This window comes from Diaporthe citri (assembly GCF_014595645.1).
Source record: "Diaporthe citri strain NFHF-8-4 chromosome Unknown scaffold_6, whole genome shotgun sequence".
Classification (NCBI taxonomy): domain Eukaryota; kingdom Fungi; phylum Ascomycota; class Sordariomycetes; order Diaporthales; family Diaporthaceae; genus Diaporthe; species Diaporthe citri.
Window position 1 is genome coordinate 4,089,669 of NW_025064851.1, and position 24,432 is coordinate 4,114,100.

The window sequence follows — 24,432 nt, forward strand, 5'->3', positions numbered from 1 at the left end:
AACTTCAACACCGTACTATTTGAATAACAATGAGATTTCTAGATATTCCTATATGTTATACATGGGTCACATAGAGAATACTTGCACACAATGGAGTACCAAAGATTTATCTCTCAAACCTTCCCGCTCATCCAAAGCCTCCCGGTGTGACCCATGTAAGCCGCTCTTGCAGCCATGAAGCCTACAACACCCACCAGCATGCCCAGCGCACAGAAAACCTTGAGCCACACGTAATGGTCCCGGCCCTGCTTACCCGCCGCCTCGGAAAGCTCGCCACCCACAGGCTGGGCGATGAGGACCGACGGGGCGATGACAAGGTAGACGGCACCGAGGTGCAAGCCTAGCTGGCTCATGTCCGGACAAATCTGGGCCACCAAGGTGGGCACCATGGACACGAAGGTGCCGGATCCGAAACCGTACAACGCTGCAAAGGCGATGCGCCCGTCCTCCCACGGCGCGCCGATCCACACGCCGAGAACAAGCGCCACCGAGAAGAACGTGAAGGCGATGGTGGTGTTGAAGCGCCCGTACCGGTCGCCGAGCCAGCCAGGCATGACACGGCCCACGGTGCTGTCATGTGGATTAGTCCCATGCTGTGCAGCAGGATATATTGGCAGTGTAACGTGGTATAGAGTTGACAGGAACCAACGTACCTTGTGGCACTTAGGATGACGAGCAGGTTGTTGGCCGTGCGCTCACTTTCTCCATCGTCCATCGCCTCCACAACCATGTAGTTGTAGGGAATGAAGACGCCCAGAAAGTAGAAGAAACACGCCAAAGCCAGCGTGAGAACAGGGCCCTGGCGCAGGAGTCTCACTGGTAGGATATTGGACGCACGGAAAGGCGCTCGAGGGCGGCCTGCTGGCAGAGGCCGGCGGGACGTGGTGGCGATGGCCAAGATCATGAGGACAAAGTATGTCAGGGCGACGGCGCGCATGGTCCAGGGGAAGCCAATGCGGTCGAACAGGACGGGGATGACAGCGGTTCCAATGACAGCGCCCAGGGCGCTCCCAGCACTGACGAGGCCGAGGGCCAGACCCCGCCGGGCGTGGAACCAGGTGCCAGCGGCGGTGGTGCCGGCCACGAAGATGGCCCCGGTGCCCATGGCACTGACGACACTCTGTGCAGCGAAGAACTGGCCATCTGCTACCTGTTAATCACCTGCTACAGGTCCTGAGGTGACACATTCTGGAACTTTCTGAACCACAAAGACCGGGAAACTGCAGCAGGAGAAGAGTGATACTGACAGGTGCGGCAGCTCGCGACGCCCAGCAGGCCGCCCACGTGCAGCGCCGTCCCGACCACGAGGATCACCGTAGGGCCCAGGCGGTCGAACAGGGCGCCGAAGATGGGCACGCCAAGGAAGAGGAGGGTTACTTCAGCCGAGGAGATCCAGCCCACGGCGCTGGGGCTGTACTCGCGCAGCTGGTGGGTGCTGTAGTACGCCTGGAAGACGCCGATGCATGTGATCCAGCCAAAGGACACAAACAGGCAGAGGAACCCGCCGACCACGGCCAGCCAGCCACGCAGGGACGTGTCAAGAGGGGGGAGGCCGTCTTTGGCTGCCAGCGCACCGCCGGAACCGCGGCTGGGCTGCACGAGGTCCGCACGATTTGGGCTGGTCTTGGCAGCCTTCTCAGGATCGCGCCCATCGCTGCTGGACATGGCTGAGTCGGAAGTCGAGGACATGACCGTCACTGGTGGTTCGATTCCGCTGCGTGATGGGATTCTTGGCGTCGGGATGGCTGGACCTCACATGTGTGATATACTGTGTGTAAGGTAGACCGGCGAGCGTTAGGATCAAATTACTTGCGCAGTATTATTACTAGCAGTGCATGCTGTACGGGCTCGGTTGGCTGGACTTTATGTGTGTCGAACATTGTGTCCACAATCGTACATCAAGGAACAACGGTTCGGAGCTAAGACGAGCGTGTAAATGCTGTGTGACGTCGCGCTCTGGTCGCGACCATAACTCCGTCTCTCAGCTCGTTGAGGCTGGCTGGCTGGGCGTGGACAAATGCACGACGGGAACTAAACTGTTTGCATTTGTGTGTGTGACACAAAGAGCTGCGTGCCCAGCTTCCAACGGCGTGATAATGTGCGGGACCCGTGGCTCGACCTCCTTTTGTCTGCCGGACTATGCCCAACGTGGTAGTTATGGACCCGGCAAGAGCAATTGTGGTATAATGAAAACACCAATTAAACGCCATGCATATTAAAGTACCAGGGCAAAGTACTGTCTACTCTTCTAAAGTAATGGGTACGGGGTCCTGCATGTAGGTCCATAACACTAGGCTATTTGTATACGCGGAATCGGCAGTGCAGAACCCCCCCCCCTCTGCCCCCGCCCTCCTAGTCTTGAGATCATGCACAACATCCAGGCATGTCAGCAATACGATCAGGTACAAGTTACAAACATTCAGCCGCTATCAAGGCGCTCTTGGCAACTGATTGGTGCTCACACCGGTCACTGAAAGAGCCTACCCTGATGTAAGAAATCGGACTGGAGCCGCAGGAGCCGCAGGAGTGCGATGATCGTCACCTACAGCCACCGCCATCCCTCGGCCTTAGCCTCAGGAATTAAGTGTTAAGCGGAAGCACGAAGGTCAGCCTGCCATGGCAGCTCGCAACGGTGCGCCCATTTGGTTCGTTCAACGAGCGGTGAACAACCTTAGCAGGCAGTCAGCACAGTTGCGTGAGTTGAGTGTGAGTGTGTTCGGGCCCGACCCGATTCGAGAATCAAAATTCGCAAAAGTAAGGACCTCGCTCTTGACCATTGTTGTTTCATCGTGGCGTGGGATATAGCGGCGTTGACGAGCAGGGGTTGATGATCATTTCTTCTTTAAATTGCTCTAACTAATTGCTTTACAGACCAGCATTGCTGAGCTATCATCCTTGAAGTGACAATCTGCCTAATTATTAAGCGTGGCCCTGTGTCTAGGCTTCAATCAATCAAGCAGAGGATTCCTCCGTCCAAACTGGCGGCTCTGGGATGGCTTTAGACTAAAACTGTGACTTCAAGCTCAAATTCTTAGTCGCCTTGTACCACCACATGTAGACTGGTGTGGGATGCGCGTGGGTTGCCTGCATGCATTTGCTAGTTAGCTGTGGTGTAAATGGGTGATCCGTCCATTTTCTCCCTTTCTTCTGTAGCTTGAACACGAGATCCGTCAGCCCACACAGGCACCTCTGCTCTTCTCGTTCACCAACATCAAGACCTCATGGGAGCGAAGCATAAACCTTACAAAACACCGTCCCTTACTAAGGATCAAACCTGTTCTCTATCTACTCAGCGTACAGTGCTGTGCTAACGATCGCAGACTGATTTAGTTTCAATTTGAAGGTTTCTTGTAGGAACGAACCCTGTATTTCAGACGGCCAAACGGATTCCATGTTAGTCCGCTCCAGTGCGGGCAATGACAGCTCGGACAGCTCTCCTCAAGCAACGCGAACTCGGCAGCAACCTGGGGCTGCCTGTGACGAGTGCCGTCGCCGAAAGCTCCGGTGCGATCGCCAAAAGCCGCAGTGCGGCGCCTGCCAGACATCTGGCGTCGCCTGCATAGTACCAGCTACCAAGCCGACGCGCGGCCCCAAGCGAGGGTATCTCAAGACGCTGCAGGCGAGGATGTGTATGGAACTTGTTTTCATCTCTCTTGTACATACTGTGTGCTTGCTGACGCAATATTGGCCTGGGCAGCGGCTCTCGAGGGGGCCCTCGGCGGGCAGCCATGTGTGCTGTCCAATCCGCCGTCAGCTGGGGATGTGTCCAATACGTCGTTAGACCTTGGGGAGATGCCGGACTTCACGGATTTAGGAGATATGAGCGAGATGGGACTGAGCCAGCTCGCATGGCCACTGGACAGTTCAGGCGAGGGCGACTCTTTGCCTAGCCCACGTCCCATTTCGTATGACGACAAGGACATCTTGTCGTTGCTGGAGACTCCAGACAGCTGGTCTGTGCTGATACAAGATGCCATTCGGCCAGGCGCTACTCCAAGACCAGCAAAGAATATCATACCTCGCCCCGATACCACCACTCGGCCCAACTCAAGCCCACAAACCCCCGCAAATACCCACAACAGCAGCAGTCCAGGATGCTCTCCGGACGTAACAATGCCGAGTCTGGTCCAGTCTGACCTGTAAGTTCTAATAATGTATCCTCCTTACTTACTTCGGCCCTGAGGTCCCCAGCTCTGACCATGCACAGGGACCAATTATACATGGACAGGATACATATGTTCATACCAATCATACACCACGGCCGCTACACCGAGTGGGCTAAATCCGAGCCAGGCTCCACGGGCGAGGCACAGAATGCCCTACGGAATGCCATGTGGACTTTGGCTGCCTCGGCCTCGGCTTACCACCTGACGCTCCGGGACTCGCTCTACCAAAGGACAAGGCAGGCTCTTGAGAATCTCGACCAGCGCACCGGCAGCGCAGACGAACCCACTACCACCACTACCACTGCCATCACAGCTACTGCCGACACGGAGGTCGTGCAGGCGTGGCTGCTACTGGCTGTCCACGAGCTCATGTGTGTGAGCTTCCGCCGCGCCTGGATCACAGCCGGGCGGGCCTTTCGACTCATCCAGCTAGATCCTTCGTGGACAGCCGCGGATGGTGGCGTACCCACTGAGATGAATATTGACAGTCAGAATCACCATGCGCAATGGATTGAGATTGAGCAGCGGCGGAGGACCTTTTGGTTCGCGTACTGCCTAGACCGGCTCATGAGCCTGCGCAACGGATCACCTCCTACGTTTAGCGAACGAGTAAGTGCTCTTCTCTAGGTCCAGAATACCTGCAATAGGTGTTAACCTGTACCATCGCGGAACAGGTATCTGTGCGGCTCCCCTGCCCCGAGGTGGCGTTCCAATACGGCCAGCCCGTGCCCATGGGCTTCCTCTCAGAATTCAAGACTACAAGTATAGCATCCACATCCACCTCTCCCGCAATGGTGCCCTCGTCCCCATTTCATGAATGTATAGTAGCGGCTACAGTAGCTGGGCATGCCCTGTCACACCGCCGGCAGGCGGTGATGGACACAGCGACCGGGCGTGACACCACCACCGCGCAGACACCGCACGACATGTTCGCCTTCTGGGACCGCCACGCTTGGCTCGACTCGCTAGCAGCCGACAGCATGGGCGCCTTTGCCGTGCACCATCCTCCAGCGGCACAGGAGCGGGAGCCCATGCTGCTTTTTCTGGCTATGGTGTGGCGCGCGATCGTGCTTTACCTGTGGCACACCGCGGACGGTTATCCGACTCCGGCTCCGAACCTGGATATGAGTCACGTTGTCAGCATCGAGTCGCCTGCGCAGATGGCCGATAGGGCGGCTCAGGAGGTGCTCCGCTTGATGGGGAAGATGTCCGAACTAAATAGCTGGAAGGTCTGTTGCATTTTGTCTCCACTTTCTGATCGTAATCTGTTCTTCATGATTTTTTTGGGTCCTGGGGTTTCGCTGACTGGACCCTGCTCTTCACAGGTTCATCCGCTCATGAGCATCCCCTTGACGCTGTGCGCCGAGCTTCTGTCGACTAGGGCCGACCTGATGGCGGCATTTTCCCAGAAGCTAAGGGAAATCACGCAAGCTGCACATAGTCTGGGGCCGTTATCTGGTGCAGGGATGCGAGCATACCAATGAGTTGCATGGCTTGCTTCTTATTTATGCATCATAGTCATCTAGACGGCAAGTATAGATAGGGCGGCGTCCAGGAGTTATGGCTGGGGGGTGGATGAACTCGAGGGCTGATTGTCTCCACTCTGGAGGAGACTTGTTGAGTGCGCATGAGCACTTCTTCTCGGGTCGAATTGTGACAGTATTTTCTGGCAGGAGTTTCATTGTTACTGGCATCCGGTATTCCATCAGCATGACGAGCAATCGTGAGGCGTATCAAGAAGGTTGGAAATAGTCATTGCGATCATGAATGTCATCGCCAGGCTATGCTCAAGTGTGTGACAATGGCGTGATCGAAGACCGACGTCTGAATAAAGACCGCTGATCACGGGTAGATCCGTCACATGACCCGGAGAGTCATGTTTCACTGCTGCTCTCCCGCTGAGCCTCGTTTGTTACACTATGGCTGAGATAGATCTACTAGCAAGTCTGTCTAGATGTGTGGCCTCACGTCAGTCTGTTTGATTACTCAAGATTTTCAAAACCCAGGCCATTCACGTTCGAATTCTGGTGACGATATGGCAGAGCAATTCACGCAAAGAAGATTTGTGCCCATTTTTGAAATTCTCGATCGGGCTCTCCACAACCAACTCCTTTTGTATTCCTCTCACCGCAAATCTAAATCCATCAACGGTGGGCAAAGAATCCTCAAACGGCGCAATACATGACCACGACCATGAACGTGCCCAGACTCGTTCAAGTTCAGTTCGATAATCCCACTAACTTCAGCCGTTGAGGTACGTCGTGCTATTACTTCCAGGAGTAACCCCACGTAAGGCCAAGACGACGTCACAGTCTCGCTTCCCGAACCCGAGCGGCTGCTTTGTCTAGCTCCCGACTGGCTGCTGAAGGATCACGTATATTACAATCCCTCAGGCTGCGACGCCCTCGGCGCGGAGTTTCTCACGATTTGTCCCAATCTGACCTCATCTCAGCTCAGCGCAGCACACGTTACCGAGGGATGCAGCGCGACAGCCCGGCGCGGGACAGGCCGGACGGGCGGGCGGCAAATATGTGGGATGGATTCGCCTACGATGATGACTGCATGATACTCAGACGCGTTTGGGCAAGTCCCTTCGGTGTGGGTCAGCCTCCGGGCCCGAGGCGCCGATAGATGCCCAGCCGCATTGCAAATTGTGCAGATCTCACACCACGTTACGCGACCTTGTTATGTGACGAGCAAAGCCGCGACACGTGCTTCCATCCGCCCTGCCATGGCGTTTGGAAACCATCGTGGGGCTGGCAATACGCATCCACGGGTGAATTAGCCCGCACCCGCTGCAGGAGAACACACCGATCTTCTGAAAGCTGGCCGGTGTGTCGGGGCCATGGGAGCAGATGTGTTCCGACCGAGGTCTTTGCCCATTGAATGCTGGGAGTCAAATCGTTGCAAAGGGCGCTGTGAGCTGCTTGGCACGGGCTGAGACTCTGCGCTGAGAGAAGACCGCGGGCTTGGAAAGATGCGATGTGACGTACGCGGATGGCATAGAGTCGGACAACTTGGATCTTGGTGCGACCTGTCAAGCTCAAGTTGTCCGTTGAAGCGATGCTGGACAAGTTGAACAGAGTATAAAGGCTTGGGTTTGTCTTGTTATCAAGCTCAACAGCCTGGTATTCCGTGACAACCAGAAGTCCAGGGTTTGCTGTTCAACCAGGCTCTTGACCCAATATTTCTCCGTTTCGTTAAAATTCGGGATTTCAGGTTATCATACCTCAAACTCTCAACGCCTCTCTGGACTTTACCCAACCAAATAAGGGCCCGTCAACTGGCTCCATCACAGGGAATAGTCACTGGATCAAATTGGTGGATCAAGTCAGAGTCAGTCCATCACCATGACGAAAATCACCCACCAAGATCTCGGGTCCTTCCCAGCCGTGCTGCTCTTTAGCTCACTGGCTCTGTCCTTTGACGCCGCCGCATTTCACCACTTCCGAAAAACTGTGCTCGGAACAAATTCTCTGAGCTGGCTCACGGATGCCCTCTCAAACCTTGTCGACGAGTGTGAGGTCGTCTTCACGGAAATTCCGACTCTGAAGAGGCCCCACGTGCGTGAGCAGCTTCTCGACCTTCGAGATGCTCTTGCCACCGGTCGCTCAATGCATGTGGATGGCCCCTTACCCAACACAGTTCTCGTACCACTGGTTGTGGCCTCGCATTTGGCCCAGTATATGGCCTTGTTGGAGCACAGCGGGATGACGCATGAGGAGTTCGTCGCCAAGGTAGACGGCGAGACCGCGGGCCTCTGCACGGGTCTTCTTGCTGCCTTTGCTGTGGCCAGCGCACACAGCAAGAGTGACCTCGAAATGTACGGGGCGGCTTCAGTGCGTCTCGGCATGCTTGTTGGGCTTGTGATCGACCTGGGTGAAGCCGTCAGCCCGTCCAAGTCCCTCAGTGTGGGCTGGGGCTCACCCAAGGCATACGAAGACATGCTCCGGGTCTTGAAAGACACTCCTGGAGCATATAAGTCAGTCGGATACGATGAAAATCGGGCGACTGTCACAACTACAGCGTCTGCTGTCCCACGGCTCCAGTCAAACCTCAAGGCACTTGGGCTCACGGTGTCGGAAATTGGTCTCCACGGACGCTATCACTCGCCAGAAAACATTGAAGTCCTGGAGCATGTCGTGGCCTTTTGCGACAGGCATTCGCAGTTCCAATTGTCAGACGCCTCATGTGCTGCCCTCCCAACACGCTGCGATGACGAGAGCGGCAATCTTGTTGCCAAGGGAGCACTTCATGCCCACGCACTACGGGCTATTTTGGTAGACTCGCCCACATGGTACAAGATTATTTCTGCCGCATGGGCCGAAAATAGCAACAATGCTGTCCTCTTATCTTTTGGCACGGAGAAATGTGTGCCTCCCTCGGTGCTTCGAAAAGCGAGCGGAAGACTTGTGTACGTCTCGGACTCTTACTCGTTGCTCGAGAGCGCTGCGTCCAAGACTGGCCAAAGCCACCATGCATATCCGGAGCGGCCATGGCAAGATAACGATATTGCCGTGGTGGGAATGGCCTGTAAGCTCCCAGGGGCGAACGACGTGGGCGAGTTCTGGGACCTGCTGGCCTCGGCCAAGCCGCAGCACCAGGAGATCGGCGCCGAACACCCACGCTTCGATTTCCACGACACGCCGACACGCTCGGCGGACGACCCTGGCATGCGCAACCGCCGGTGGTTTGCCAACCTGGTGAGTGGCGCGGACCAGTTCGACCACCGCTTCTTCTCCAAGAGCCCCCGCGAGAGCGCTTCTATGGACCCTGCGCAGCGCCTGTTGCTTCAGGTGGCATACCAGGCTGTGGAGCAGAGCGGCCACCTGAACGGCTTTGGCACGGAAGGAAGCAATGTTGGCGTTTTCATGGGCACTACAGGCAACGAGTACCAAGCCAACGCTGCGAGCCAGGCTGCCAATGCTTTCACCACGACAGGCAATCTGCAGGGCTTCATAGCCGGGAAGGTCAGCCATCATTTCGGATGGACAGGACCTGCGATGGTGGTCGACACGGCCTGCAGCGGATCACTCGTCGCTATACACCAGGCGTGTAACGCGCTGGTATCCGGAGAGTGCTCGGCAGCGCTGGCAGGCGGCGCTCACCTCTTGACACAGCCGGCATGGTTCCAAAACCTGGCTGCTGGCCAGTTCCTCAGCCCCACGGGCCAGTGCAAGCCCTTTGCCGCCTCCGCTGACGGATACTGCCGAGGTGAGGGCGTCGGTGCTGTCTTCCTGAAACGTATGGACCGCGCAGTCGCCGATGGGGACTCGGTCCTCGGCGTCATCGCCGCCACGGCCGTGCAGCAGAACCAGAACTGCACTCCGATCTTCGTGCCCAATGTGCCATCGCTGGGTGACCTCTTCCGCACCGTGACCAACAAGGCGCGGGTGAGGCCATCACAGATCTCGGTGGTTGAGGCGCACGGTACAGGCACGCCGGTGGGTGATCCGGCCGAGTACGCCAGCATCAAGGCTGTGCTTGGTGGAGAGAACCGCGACGCGGACCAACCGCTCGTGCTCAGCTCAGTCAAGGGCCTCGTAGGACATCTCGAGGGTACGTCCGGTGTTGTATCTATGATAAAACTCCTCTTGATGCTGCACGTGGGCCTGGTGCCACCCCAGGCCAGTTTCACAACCATCAACCCAGCCATTGGAGCACGGCCGGCGGATAATATGGTCATTCCCACAAAGTCGCAGCCTTGGGATGCTGACTTCCGTATGGCTCTAATGTAAGTGTTCTTGGTTTCATTACGAAAGCCCTCTTTTCAGCGTTTGTCTCAATTCAGTTCCCAGTACGAGTAAATGCTGACCCTGAACAACGATAGAAATAATTACGGCGCCTCCGGATCCAATGCCTCGATGGTGCTCGCTCAGCCTCCGACGTTGCGAGCAACACAGACGAGTGCTATGCCCACTCGAGTCAAATATCCGTTCTGGCTCAGTGCTCATGACAGCGACAGCCTCGACCGCCGTGCCAAGCTCCTCCGCAGCTATGTTGGCCGAGTGCGTGGCCGCCATTCGCTCGCCAACCTGTCATATAACGTGGCCCGCCAGAGCAATCGCGCTCTGGACAAACGTGTGGTGCTGAGTGCCGGCTCTTTGGATGAACTGGACCAAAAGCTCGCTTCGCTTGGCGCAGAAGAGTCCCGCCCAGCCGGAGATAAAGCAGTCGTGCTATGTTTCGGTGGCCAAGTGTCTACCTTTGTTGGTCTGGACCGCCAACTATATGAGAACACAGCCATTCTGAAGAGACACGTCGACAGTGTTGATGCAATAGCCCGATCGTTTGGCGTCAAAAGCATTTTCCCCAGCATTTTCGAGCGCACCCCTCTCCAGGACACCCTGCAGCTACAGGTGGCTCTCTTCGCGGTGCAATACGCGAGCGCGCAAAGCTGGATCGACTCTGGCGTCCAGCCCGTCGCAATCGTGGGCCACAGCTTCGGCGAGCTGACAGCACTATGTATCTCTCAAGTGCTTTCGCTGGAGGACTCGGTCCGCATGATTGTGAACAGGGCCACCTTGGTCCGTGATGCGTGGGGACTTGACAAAGGAGCCATGATGGCTGTCTCTGACGTGGATCTGGCCGACATCCAAAAGATGCTTGTAGAGGTCAACATCAAGCACAAGGACTCCCCCGCAAACGTCGCATGCTATAATGGACCCCAAAGCTTCACGATCGCCGGGTCGACAGCCGCCATCGACGCAGTGGCCGACACTCTGGCCAAATCTTCCATCACAGGGACCAAGACAAAGAGGCTTAACGTGACCAATGCTTTCCATTGTGCCCTCGTGGACGGTCTTGTGGATAGACTCGAACAGGGTGCACAAGGACTCACGTTCCGCGACCCTGTCATTCCTATCGAATGGGCCGCCAAATATCCGTCTACCTCCGAGAAGCTCAGCCCTAAGTTTGTGGCAGACCACATGAGGAACTCCGTCTATTTTCACCACGCACTCGATCGTCTGGCTGCCAAGCACAAGTCGTCGTCTCTTGTCTTCCTTGAGGCTGGCTCCAACTCGACTATCACGCACATGGCATCACGGGCACTGACAAATGCCAATCTCAAGAACGTGCATTTCCAGGCCGTGAACATCACCAACTGTGACGATGGATGGAACAAACTGGTCGACACAACATTATCGCTTTGGCGAGCCGGCCTCGTTGTTAATCATTGGGCCCATCATCCCCTGCAGGCCCGCGCCAGCACCGACATCAGCACCATGTTGCTGCCGCCGTACCAGTTCGACCCCGAAGCGCGGCACTGGATCGAGCTCAAGAACCCACCAAAGCACGTTGCACCGGTTGCCGCTCTTCCAGCGCCGGCCACCAAGCCTGCAGAGGAAGAAGGTCTCGTGACCTTCGTTGGATACCAAGACGGAAAGGCGGAGAGGGTGGCTCGGTTCCGCATCAGCACCTCTAGTTCAGAGTTTGAGAAGCTCTTGTCAGGCCACATGACCCTTCAGACAGCACCCATTTGTCCCGCAACGGTGCAGATTGGACTCGTCGTCGACGGCCTTACGAGCATTCGCCCTGTCTACAAGGATGGTGGATGCACACCACAGTTCCAAGACATACAATACCAGTCTCCCGTGTGCGCGAGTAGCGCTTTCGCAACGTGGATCGAAGTAAGCGAAGAGAGCCCCGACAGCGCTGGCTCGTGGCGTTTCGAGGTATACAGCACCGATGGCAATACCGTCTCCAAGGGCACCAAGATGATGCACACGACGGGACGTATCGTTTTCATGCAAAGCGGAGACGCCTCGTTGCAGCGCGAACTAGCTTATTTCCCTCGCCTGTTTGGACACGGCCGGGCGACTGACTTGCTTACCCGTCCTGATGTTGACGAGGTGCTTGGCCAGCGCAACCTCTACCGCGTCTTTGCCGAGATCGTTGACTACGGTGATGAGTACCGTGGCCTGCGGAGGATGGTTGCCCGCGGAACCGAGGCGGCTGGTGTGGTGGTACCTGTAGCCAACAAGGAGCATTCTTCAAAAGATAGTCTGAAGTTCAACCCTCACCTTTCAGATGCCTTCTGCCAGGTGGCTGGTGTTTGGGCGAACTTCATGACCACTCGATCCTCGAGCGATGCTTACCTCGCCAATGGTATCGGGCAGTGGATCCGGGCGCCAGCCAAGGACACTGCGCCGGCGGAGCTGCACGTCTTCGCCACCACGCATCGCTCGTCGGAGAAGGTCCTGCTCTCGGATGTTTTCGTATTCGATGCGGCTGACGGTGCCCTCCTGGAAGTAATGCTAGGGATTTCCTACATCCAGGTTCCCAAGAGCGCCATGACCAAGCTTCTACGTCGACTGACCGATCCTCGATGGTTGGCTCCTAATTCAGCGGTGCCGGAAAAGCCTGTCACTATTATCGAGCCGGAAAGTGTCAGGCCTGTCCATGTTGCACCACAGCCAACTGCGATTGTGGCAGAGCTGACCCAGCACGTGGTCCAACCTACGCCTAAGGCCCCGGGGACAGGTAATGAGACTTTCGCTCGCGTCAAGGCAATCATTGCCGACCTCTCGGGCCTGGAACTCCACGAGATCAAGGCAGACAGCGAGCTGGCCGACCTCGGTATCGACTCGCTGGTAGGCATGGAGCTCATCAACGAGCTCGAGTCAGCCTTCGGGATCAAGCTCCCCGAAAGCGAGATCCAGGCCGTCGTGGACGTCCCCGGTCTGATGAAGTGTCTACTCAGCACTCTTGGAGATGACGCGTATGTGAGCGACGGGGATGACTCGGATATGTCTACCCTCAACAACTCATCGGGAGAGGCCGGTCAGTCCACTCCAGCTTCGATCCGGGCTGCGGACATGGAGGAGCACGCCTCCGTGCTGCCCTTCGACGCCGTCATGGGTTGCTTTAAGGAGGTCAAGGCCAAGACAGACGAGCGGATCGCCGAGGTCGGGCAGATACGCTACGTGGCTGATGCCCTCCCGCTTCAGGATGAACTCACCGTCGCATTGACTCTCGAAGCCTTCGAGGAGTGCGGGGCCGGAATCCGCGATGCTCAGCCAGGACAGCCGCTTGAGCGTATCTCTCACGGCTCTGCTAACAAGCAGCTGGTGACTTATTTGTATCGCATGCTCGAAACCTTGACGCAAGTCATCAAGATGGAAGGAGAGGATAGAATTACGCGTACAGCCGTGCCGCTGCCTACGAAATCTAGTCGTGAGGTTAGTAGTTTCCAGATTAACCTATCACTTTCCGCTGCAGTCCGTTGAAGTACTAACGGAAGATTTAGATATATGAGAATCTTTCCACTCGCTTCCCCGACCAGCAGACAGCAGACAAGCTCACCTATTATGCGGGCACCAACCTCGCGCGAGTGCTTTCAGGCGCAACCGACGGCGTCAAGCTCATTTTCGGCAGCGCTCAAGGTCGCGAGCTGGCAGCCGGCCTCTACGGCGACTGGCCGATCAACCGCGCCACATACGCCGGAATGGAAGACTTCCTCACGCGCCTCGCCAGCCGCCTCCAGGCAGACGGCGGGAGGATTGGCGCTGAGAAGCCACTTCGCATCCTTGAGATGGGCGCCGGCACGGGCGGCACGACCAAGCGACTTGTGCCACTGCTGGCCAGGCTCGGGCTGCCCGTCGAGTATACCTTCACGGACCTGTCCCCCTCGCTGGTTGCGCAGGCGCGCAAGGCTTGGGGCAAGCAGTACCCGTTCATGCGCTTCGCGGTCCATGACATCGAGAAGCAGCCCGCGCCCGAGCTTGTCGGCACGCAGCACCTCGTCGTCGCCAGCAACGCCGTGCACGCGACGCCCTCGCTCCAGGAGAGCACGCGCTGTATCCGCAACATTCTGCGGGCCGACGGCTTCCTCTGCCTGGTGGAGATGACCCGGCCCATGTACTGGGTTGATATCGTGTTTGGCCTGTTCGAGGGCTGGTGGATGTACAACGACGGCCGGGAGCACGTCGTCGCGCACGAGGAGAGGTGGGAGGCTGACCTGCAGGCCAGTGGTTACGGCCATGTCGATTGGATCGACGGAGCGAGCGAGGAGAGCAAGATATGGAAGTTCATCATTGCGTCGGCGGACCCGGAGACTCGGTAAGTCGGAGATCAATGATCCTTCCTTTTCCCCATGTATATAGCCACTGCAATTGAAGCTATTCATCGAGAGATTCTGAGACGTGTTCATGTTCTAGATGTGTAGTTGCTGCTCCCTCTCGGGCTCCTCTGGCCACCCAGAGCAGACACGGGGTTTCGCAAGAATGTGAGGACCGCGAGACAGTCATTGCCGGATACGTCTCTGAACTTGCGGCTGGATGGGACAATTCCTTGCTGTCATCAGACCCCCAGTCTCAACACACGTCAGCCAAGTCACACGGCAAATGTATTTTGATCACGGGCGGAACCGGCGGCCTCGGATCGCATCTTGTGGCCAAAGCCCTGGCCTGCCCCGACGTGGCACGTGTTGTGTGCCTCAACCGCCGCAACAGCAAGCAAGAAGCACTTCAAAGACAATGGCAGTCCCTGCTCAACAAGGGTACGGGACTGTCCAAAGAAGACGAGACTGTCATGAATAGGATCGATGTCATCGAGACGGACCTCTCCAAGCCCAATCTCGGACTGTCAGAGAGCGAATACAACAAATTGGCGGACAACGTCACGGACATCGTGCACAACGCTTGGCTGATGCACTCCAAGTGGCCCATCAAGCGGTTCGAGCCGCAGCTAAGGATCATGATGAACATGATCGGCCTCGCCCGCGACATCTCGGCACGCCGTTGGGAGGGCGGCACCAGGAGGCCGGTGACGTTCGAGTTCGTCTCGTCCATCGCCACAGTCGGCCACCACCCGCTCCGGACGGCTCCCGGAAGCCAGCGGCCCACCGTGCCCGAGGTGCGCGTATTTGTCGAGAGCGTGCTTCCCACGGGCTACGGCGACGCCAAGTACGCGTGCGAGCGGCTGCTGGACGCCACGCTGCACCAGCACCCAGACCGGTTCCGCGCGACAGCTATGCGACTGGGTCAGATAGCCGGCAGCTCCCTCAACGGGTACTGGAACCCAACCGAGCACGTCTCCTTCCTGGTCAGGTCGTCGCAGACCCTGCGGGCACTGCCCGACTTCGGTGGCACCCTCGGCTGGACTCCGGTCGATGCCATGGCCGGCACGCTGATGGATATTCTCCTGCAGCCAGAGGGCGTGCGCCTGCACCCCATCTACCACATTGAGAATCCCGTCCGTCAGCCGTGGGCCGACATGATCGCCACGCTGGCCGAGGCGCTGGACATCCCGGACGTGATTCCGTTTGGGGAGTGGGTGCGCCGCGTGCGCGAGTGGCCGGTCAAGGCGGACAACGGTGCGGACGGCGCCAACCCGGCGCACCTGTTGACTGATTTCCTCGACGAAAACTTTACGCGTATGAGCTGTGGTGGCCTGCTGATGGGCACGGCTAACGCGAGGGAGCATTCGCCTACCTTGGCCAAGGTGGGCCCGGTGAGCGAGGCTACTACGAGGTTGTATGTGAGCAAATGGAGGGAGATGGGCTTTTTGAAATGAATGGAGTTATTTTGTTGCACATCTTGGGAGATTCTGATTATTAAATTGGACTAGTTACTTGCGTAGATGCTGGCAAAGGTAAGCGTCATGTTGGGCTTGTCGGTGTCAGATATCAGGGCATCAAGGTTGTGCCGTAAACATTTCAAACTTGTCCTGTGGAGAGTAGACAACAACCATTGCTCACAACGTAACGGCGCTTGGGCTACTGGGCTCATGCAATTTTATAACTTGATCTAACAAGGTTTTTACATCTAGTTTCTCCAGCTCTACAAAACCGCACAGCCATGTCACAAGATTCAGCAACGCAGAACCTATGCGGAAACATCTGCCAAGAACCTCTCGAGGGCAGGAAGGAAGTCGTCGGGCTTCTCCCACATCGGGCCGTGCTGGCCACCGACGATCTCGACGGCCTTGCCGCTCCAGAGGTTTCCGTACGGCGGCGTCGGCCATCCACTGCTCGAACGGCCCGCCGGTGCCGACCTTGGCGGACATGGTGAGGTCCTCATCGGTGAGATCCTCTCGCATGTGCCACCTGGTGCGGTTGTCGTCGAGGGGCTTGTCCCAGAGGCCCACCAGCATCGAGCCGATCATCATCAGGCCCTTCGTACCTGGGAAGAGCGGCAGCATCTCGGTCCCGATGTGCCCGCCCAGCGACCAGCCGACCACAACAACCTCCTTAATCTCAAGCTTCTCCAGGACCTCGACGGCCGCCTTTGCGTAGCCCGGCATCGTCTAGGTGCGCTCAGGGTCCGCGGCGTCGCTGGACTGGCCGTGCCCGGGGAGGTCGAGCGACAGGACTCGGCGCATGAGTAGGATCTTGCTCTAGAGTACATGGCGGAAGATGTCAGAGCTCGAGGAGTTGCCGTGGATGCAGAGGACCGGAGGCAGGCTGCCAGAGCCTTCTGAGCGAACAGCCAGTCGGCCATAGCTTGTGTCCACGAAAATGGGCCCGGGGAGACGGGACATGATAGCCATTCTGTGAGACGATGGGGATTGCAAAACTTTTATTCTGTCTTTCACTTTGGGGTCTTGGATCTCTGGGTAATGATTGCAGTGTATCGGATATATGGCTGTATGATTTGCAACTGTATTTGTGTGACTTGAGAAGCATCAGCTACATATCGCACGAGACTATCGGAGTTCGGTACCACTGATACCACGACCGGCACCGTGTTCAGCTTGTTCCAACAAGATTCAGATGTTTTGTTGTGTCATCGGAGACCGAACTATCCTAGATAGTCCATTCATGGAAGCTATATACCGTCCCTGTATGGTAGCTAATAAACAGAAAAGTCCTAGAAATTCCATGTCGCACGTGCGCGGTGTAGAGTGTGAGTAGGACACAGTATTGATGTTGGTTTCCCTTGTCGAAATTGGACGGCAAGACTAAACGCACCAACGGTAGCATAATCGTCCGTCCTACAAATCTCACAGTCCGACCTTCAGCTGCAGCTCTGTCTTCACGGCAAGGAGGTGCCGAAACCTGAAAAGCATATCCTACTTCGTCCAATCAGATGTCTTGGCGGTGGTAACATCCGGCCCTGAATTTAGTTCGGAGCTCAATTCACTCTGAATTTCAGACGGCAATTACATTACAGTCTCCTCCGCTTACCGAACAAATGTTCCGCATACAATTCTCCGGACTGGTCTGCTGTGCCATGCCGCGGAAAATCTCAGAATGATGGGCACCGCCCAAATGCGGCACGTTGGAATCGTGTTTAAGTGTTTCAGCATCTACCCATCTTTCACAGAGCTTTGATGTAGCATTGAATGGCGCAGCCGCTCAGATTGTCCCTCAACTCCAAATCGTGATCTCAGACATCATCGACAAGAGCAACGAAATGGCCACCTACGCAGTCTTCGGTGCCACTGGCAACTGCGGCAGCTCACTCATTGAAGTGCTGCTTCCCATGAAAGATACAACCATCCACGCCTACTGTCGAAATGAAGCCAAACTCAGGTCCATTTTCCCTGAGGCCGTCGAAACGGGCCGCATCAAGATCTTTGAGGGGCAAATCGACAACGTGGACGTCTTCAAGCAGTGCGTCCGCGGCTCTCGAGCCGTCATGCTCGCCGTGACCATGAACGACAACATCCCGCGCGTTCGGGTGGCGCAGGACACCGCGCGCACGCTGTTGGCGGCGCTCAAGCAGATACGCGCCGAGGACCCCGCCGCCAAGATGCCCAAGATCACGGTTCTGTCGTCGGCCAGTCTCGAGCCGTGGATGTGTACCAACCTGGCTGGGCCGATGCACTGGATAGTGACGCATGCCAACCCCAACGTCTATGCCGACCTCCGGGTGCAGGAGAGCTTGCTGCGCGCTGAGGAGTCCTGGCTGACTAGCATATTCATCAAGCCGGGCGGCCTGGTGAAGGACACACGACGCGGCCACAAGCTGAACCTGAAGGAGCAAGAGACGTTTGTGTCCTACCTCGATTTGGCGGCGGTAATGGTCGAAGCCACCGACGACCCTGAAAACCGCTACGACATGCAGGATGTGAGTGTCAATAACATTGGAGGCAGTGCAAAATTTCCGAAGAAGCTCCCTCTACTGGGTTCTTTGGGATTTTGCGGCATTATTTCCCTTGGCTTCACCCATATCTTCTCATGTTGGGGTGAACTACCGCATGGGAGGACAGAGATGGGGACATCGAGCCTTTTAAGAGGTTGAAATTGGACCGTGGCCTGGGTCCAAGTTTGACCCTGATTTGTTCATATATAAGAGATGCCACTCAAGTACTCTTCAGCGTAGCTCTTATTGTATTGTATCTGTCTTGGTAGAACAAAATATCATGCTTTCAATCAATGTATACATCTGGCGACATATGATACTGATGCCTGTCCTATTTACATATGTGTGTATATAATACCGGCCCATAGGGATCACTAATGCAAATCACACGTGGTTCCTCATCCGACCAGTGCCAGGGTCAAGGGTCTTGAAATAAAACATATATTATTTGACATATGCATGTCATCGATACCGGTACAGAATGCTTCTGTTAGACCAACGCATAAGTATCTGAGAACGGGGAAGCGCATCACTCTGGAACTCCGTTGGGCATTCTCGGCCCGGTCTTCGGAGGGACGGACACCCTCGCTAGGCAAGACAATGGATTAATATCATGCATCGAGGTCCTGGTGTTAAGCTTTGACCTTGTGTTTTTAGGTAGCAATGATTAACTTAAGACATGAGGCTACCTTGCTCTTTGACAACAATTTCACGAGCTGCCTTTCAATCTCGCAACCAGATACCGCATCTGATCTGGATTTCTATGAGGGATAACCTTTTCCCAACTCACGGCACTTCGTATGATAGTCAGGGGTCTAGGAAACAAGTACTACATTGCTCACGTGCTATGTACCTAAATATGTTTTCCCCATCTCAACTCTAACCGTTGTGCAAACGGGGTGCTGTCATTTCGTCCCATCTTACTGATCAGTGCTTTTGCCCCTTCTATGAATTGGCACTAGCATGAGATCATAACGATCTGATTTCGACTGTGCTTTATCAATAAGCTGCAAAAGTCAAGTCTAGAGTAATTCCGGCTCGGAACAGACAGTACTAGTAGTGCTCTGTTCCAATCTCCATCTTTGTAGATCCATCAGCGTTCCAAACTACAGCGAGAATTGCGCGCTGCACTTTCTTTGTAATGCCGCCTCCATACTTGAAATTCAGAGGCTGCACCTGACTCTCTGCCGTCAACCTAAAGAGAAGGTTGTTCGTAGGAACCATCACGATCCAGGTGAATGGCACCATGATCACGGTCACGATCGCAGCAGCAGCGTAGGCAACCCAAGGTTGCTGGGCGGCGCGCCTCTTCATGGTCAAATAAGCATAAAGACCGCACGTAGCTACGGAGAGTGTCGGCAGGGCTTGGTGGCCATAGTGGTAAGTGCGGGCCCACTGCTGGAACAAGAGTGCCGGCTCCGGCGTTGTGTCGAGAAAGACCGGGACGGCGACGGCGCTGATACTCGTCATGCATCCTGGACTGTAGGTAAGGACCTTGCTGCAGTGTATGAGGCTTGGGAGCTCCATTGCGTACCTGACAGGAAGGAGCCTGCAATTATTGCCGTGGTCCTTGCTCCGGTGAGAGTACCCTCCTTAGCCGCCACAATGGGCAAGAGTCCGCAGGTGGAACTTGGATGGGTTGGTGCAAAGTAGTATGAAACACAAGTGCGTACGTCTGCACTTGATTGTTGTCTGATTGGTTCAAATGCTCAGCTAAGAAACGGCTGCTTGCTTAACACTACCTATATAGTTGTCCGGTAGGACTCAGCACGAAGTAAATATTGCAGACACTTGACGGACTCAGTCACGGTTTCCGGTGCTACTCCTCCTTCGCTCTCCGACGCTTCGACCCGGGCGACGGTGAACGGTCCTCCTCCGATTCGGGACTTTCATCGGTAGGGTTTTCCGAATGCTGTCGTTTCATCCCACGTGTCTGCGGGAACCCATCGACGACCTTCCCTTCGTCGATAAACTGCTCGATCCATCCGATGGTCATCCTATCGAGTTAGTCTGTCGGTAGACGGTCATGGTTCAGGATAAGCAGGGTGGTCTTACTGGCTCCTTTGCGTATCTGCAAAATGAACATGGTCACCAAAGAGGTGTTTTTTGTAGTACGGGTCCTTTTTGAAGCTCTTGTAGTCCTCGATACCTCTGAAGACCACCTGGCTAAAAGAGTCAAAGTCTGCAATATTGACCATCTGGGGATCGACAATCTCGCTCATGAGAGCCCGAGTCGAGCGCTGGTTCAAGTTGTGGATCTTCACAGAAGGTGGAGTTAGCTGACAGTTTCCATCGCATTGAAACTCACTCAAGTGGGTGAGACAGAACTCGTGCTTGGCGATGACCTACTTGAGTCCATCTGACCATTCCATATTTCACCATGAGGTCCTGTGTCATCGGCGCTGATATCTTGGTCATGTGATGACGGTACTCTTCTTCTGTCATGCCAGGTTTCCGATACCCCAAAATGGTCAAACATAGTAGTTTCCCACCCGGGATATCCAAGACTGTCGACTCTGTAACTGGCGGGGCCTCCATTTTTTGTGTTTTCTGATACTTAATTCTATCAGTTCAAGATAAAATTGAAGCGTCAATTGAGACGTTATTTTATAAGTGACTGATGTTCAAATGCCGCCACGTCGTGAGATGAAGAAGAACAGGCCGGTTCGGACATCGACGAGTCTCTGGCGCACGGCGGAGAAGCATAGCGCCATGCAATTTAGAGTTTTGATTTATCCCGGTGCTTTGCCCCTTGAGGAGCACTTGCAGAACTTTTACCCGGGAAGAAAGCTGAGGTGAAGTTCGCCTATAACGCCTGGATCGTGCGATGACGCCGAATGCTTAGCTCTTCGTATGCTCAATTGACAATGTAGGTTTCGAACTGCAAATCCAAAATGCAACTAGTAGAATTTCAGAGCCTTGACAGGTGAATTGAATCTAATGAATTGATATGACAATCACACGCCCATCCATAGGCGCAAACATCGTGTATTGTAGCTAAGTTAGACCAGGCCGTGGATGGCAGATGATGCCGTCTTGCACCTAGCTACACATTTCCCAGAAAAGTCACTTGTTCAAGTAATCTGCCAGATTACATCCAGCCTAGCAGGGTACGGCGGCATCTGATGCTTGAGAGAGACCTCAACAAGCCCATCGGGACGCGGCCAAAAAGCTTGGAAAGCCCTAATAACCGTGCCATCCTACTCCGCCCCCTCCCCTCCCCCCAACTGGCATTGGCACAAACGTCTTTTCAATCATTTGTTGTCTGATCGAAGTCATTGCTTCGAAAGTATTCCAGCACGAGAAGTAGACAGGCCTCCACTTTTCGGTCTTTGTTTTCTGAATAATGTCGGCTTTCGCATCCATGGCAGATAGTCTGTGGCGCCTTCGCGGGCCTGAGGACAGGCCACATGAGTTGATAAGTGTGACACAGCTCTACTGGTATCGTAATTTGTGCTTCGCTCGATTCAGATTATTGTAGGCCACAAGCAAATATCCCAGTCACTGGACTCTAACAGGATGAATTCTGTTACCAATCCGGGCGCAGGGGTCACGGCCCTCACAAATGATACACCTCTGTGTGGAATGCCACTTTTTATCCTCCCTCATGTTTTCAGAAAACTAAAAATCGGAACATGCGGCTATTGTCTTCCCCACCCCCCCCCGTGCCGCGGAAATCGGGGAACAGAATTTGCGTTGAACAGCCGCTTCGGCACTGGATTTTACGAGCGCGCAGGAAAATTAGCAACAGAAGCCTCAGCGGAAGTGAAAGTGGAAATGGCAGTCGACCTGTCGGGTACATTGGACTCAAGGGTTGCGATTTTTGGCAATTGCGCCGTGAGCTGTGACGGACAGCTCTGTGAGTCGAAAAAATATTAACTCCGTGAATCCGCTCAACTCTGAGACAAATATCAGACAAATGAGTCTAAGTTCTTCGGCACAAGCAACGCCTGACCGATGCTTCAAATTCTATCATGCCCCCAATTGGGTCTACCTGGGTAGGCAAGTCGGACTACCCCAAGGTGAATTGAGAATTTCGAGAAGGGGTTTCTTTTGACGGAGTAGACTCGTACCAACACGCTTACATGTGCACACAGAACTTGCTTACAGAATCAAGACAAAACGATGATTGATCATGAGAATGATAGAGGATCTCTTCAAATCTCTAAATAGTTTTGCAGGTAGAAAAAGTCTACAACAGGATGCCATAGCGAACTGCGACTTCCATGGTAGACTTGATACAATCCTTCAATGCCTTGAGCCCAGAGGCTAGTAGCAATTGAAGAATTAGGATAATCTTGAAATGGTGTCAGAGTTCCCTTCTTATTGTAGATGATAGAGTCTCGGGCTGGGGAAGGGGGGTTCAAGACACTAGGAAGGCACCCGTATACTATACTTGCATATGTTGGAAGGTGCGAGGGTTGTATGCCCATACGCTAGCGCTAGCCTACAAATAGGCTCCTTCTAAGCGTTTGATAGCGGGGAGATTTCTCTCCTTAACAACATAATAATTAATTATTGTTTGCTTAATTACTTTATTAAGTTATAAGCTTGGCATTGCTTAAGATATCTTAAAATGTTAAGAAATATTAATACTCTTATTTTTATAATTATTTTTATACCTAAATCATTAGAATTTTAATATTGCTAGTTTTTACTTATATATTATTATTATACCTTATAATAGCTGCCATGGCTAATAGTAATTTATAATAATTTAGCATTCTTGCTTTATTTAATGTTTTAATTATTCGCTCTTTTTTTATTTATTTTATTTATATTAATTAATGCTAACCATTATAAATAAATAAATATATAAATATTATTTAAAATATGCTTAAAGATATGCAAACTTTATTTAAAAGATATTAAACGTACTTAATTTTAAGCTTAATTTATCGTTTTTCCTAAAGTTAAACTTAAAAGGGGAGAACTTTTTAAATTAAAGGGCAGCATAAAGTTGCAGCTTTTAATTTGCCGGCCTTAATAAATACATTATAGGCATTAAGGAATAACTAAAAAAAGATATAGCCCTTGCAAAATGGGAAAAGCTTAATAATTAAGCCTTTATTATGCTTTTAAGCTTAATATATTTAAGCCTTATAATATTTATTACGTTATATAGAAAATCTTTTAATGCTTAGAAAATACTAGCTAATTAATTTAATTATAATATTAATAATTTAATTATATGCCTCTTTTATTAATTAATAAACTTATAATATAAGGATGGCTTTAATTTATAAAGCTATTTAAATACCTTTTAAAATTTTTAAATAAAACTTTATATTAAAATCTTAATATTAAGATAGTTAATTAAGAAATTAATAAAGTTACTTTTTAAAAGTAATAAGGTTAAAAGCTTTTTTTTCTTAATAATATTACTAAATATTATAAATAATATTATTAATAACCTAAGTAATTAAAACCTTATAACTTTTTTTAAAATTAAACTTAAGATAATAAATATTATTTTTTATATAAAGGTTAAATAATTTAAAGCTTACTTTATCTTTACTTAAAAAAAGTTAGCATTAAAGAGTATAAAAAAGGCTGCAAAGTTTATATTAATAAATACTAACTTTATATTAAGTAATAAAAAATGCATTTAATATTATATATAAAACTTTATATTTATTAATTATTTATATATTAATTATATAAAGCTTATTAAATATAAAGCTAATTAAAAATAAAAAAAGGGTAAGAAATAAGTTACTATAAATTAAATTATAAATAAAGAAATTATTAAAATTTTTAATAATAATAAAAAAGATATAATAGCATTATATGCTAATATTTTAATATATATAGCAAAGCTATTAATAATTATAAATACTTTAATATTATAGATTTTTAATTTTAATATTTTAAAGTATATAATAAAATATATAAAAAACTTTAGCTTTTTATAATTATGTTTAGGTATAATTATTATTATAAGCGATAATTAACTTATTATAAAAGGTATTAGCTTTATAAAGATCTTCTTATAATTGCTAAATAGATTAATTATTAAGAGCATCTTTATTAACGTTTTATATAATTACGCGTTAAGGAATACTTATTTATTTAGCTAAATTATAATTTAAAAAAGGTTTTAATTAAATACATAAGGAAATAATATTTTCTTATTGCTAAAAGATAATAAATTTTATAAAATATTATAAGCAAAGTTTTAATATAGAAATTTTAAAATTTAAATAATAAAAAATAACTTTATAATATTTATAATA

At 52.3% G+C, this 24,432-nt stretch overlaps 7 protein-coding genes across 7 annotated transcripts; 3 read left to right on the forward strand and 4 right to left on the reverse strand.

The window, feature by feature from the left end:
* Nucleotides 1–113: 113 nt before the first annotated feature.
* Nucleotides 114–1,689, reverse strand: INS49_013070 (uncharacterized protein; the record flags this gene model as incomplete). Its single annotated transcript, XM_043173772.1, has 3 exons — nt 114–570; nt 654–1,143; nt 1,248–1,689. The coding sequence occupies 3 exons, from the start codon at nt 1,687–1,689 to the stop codon at nt 114–116; spliced, it is 1,389 nt and encodes a 462-aa protein (XP_043023069.1).
* Nucleotides 1,690–4,113: 2,424 nt separating this feature from the next.
* INS49_013071 (uncharacterized protein) lies at nt 4,114–5,650 on the forward strand (the record flags this gene model as incomplete). Its single annotated transcript, XM_043173773.1, has 4 exons — nt 4,114–4,139; nt 4,208–4,775; nt 4,841–5,395; nt 5,492–5,650. The coding sequence occupies 4 exons, from the start codon at nt 4,114–4,116 to the stop codon at nt 5,648–5,650; spliced, it is 1,308 nt and encodes a 435-aa protein (XP_043023070.1).
* A 1,866-nt stretch (nt 5,651–7,516) lies between these two features.
* Nucleotides 7,517–15,683, forward strand: INS49_013072 (uncharacterized protein; the record flags this gene model as incomplete). The annotated part of the gene is made up of 4 exons (XM_043173774.1): nt 7,517–9,900; nt 9,997–13,348; nt 13,417–14,228; nt 14,327–15,683. The coding sequence occupies 4 exons, from the start codon at nt 7,517–7,519 to the stop codon at nt 15,681–15,683; spliced, it is 7,905 nt and encodes a 2,634-aa protein (XP_043023071.1).
* A 311-nt stretch (nt 15,684–15,994) lies between these two features.
* On the reverse strand, nt 15,995–16,658 carry INS49_013073 (uncharacterized protein; the record flags this gene model as incomplete). The annotated part of the gene is made up of 3 exons (XM_043173775.1): nt 15,995–16,093; nt 16,119–16,415; nt 16,515–16,658. 3 exons carry the CDS (start codon nt 16,656–16,658, stop codon nt 15,995–15,997), a joined length of 540 nt encoding a protein of 179 aa, XP_043023072.1.
* An 866-nt stretch (nt 16,659–17,524) lies between these two features.
* On the forward strand, nt 17,525–18,355 carry INS49_013074 (uncharacterized protein; the record flags this gene model as incomplete). Its single annotated transcript, XM_043173776.1, has 1 exon — nt 17,525–18,355. The coding sequence occupies one exon, from the start codon at nt 17,525–17,527 to the stop codon at nt 18,353–18,355; it is 831 nt and encodes a 276-aa protein (XP_043023073.1).
* Nucleotides 18,356–19,249: 894 nt separating this feature from the next.
* On the reverse strand, nt 19,250–19,723 carry INS49_013075 (uncharacterized protein; the record flags this gene model as incomplete). The annotated part of the gene is made up of 1 exon (XM_043173777.1): nt 19,250–19,723. The coding sequence occupies one exon, from the start codon at nt 19,721–19,723 to the stop codon at nt 19,250–19,252; it is 474 nt and encodes a 157-aa protein (XP_043023074.1).
* A 292-nt stretch (nt 19,724–20,015) lies between these two features.
* On the reverse strand, nt 20,016–20,734 carry INS49_013076 (uncharacterized protein; the record flags this gene model as incomplete). The annotated part of the gene is made up of 3 exons (XM_043173778.1): nt 20,016–20,193; nt 20,252–20,454; nt 20,546–20,734. The coding sequence occupies 3 exons, from the start codon at nt 20,732–20,734 to the stop codon at nt 20,016–20,018; spliced, it is 570 nt and encodes a 189-aa protein (XP_043023075.1).
* Nucleotides 20,735–24,432: the final 3,698 nt, after the last annotated feature.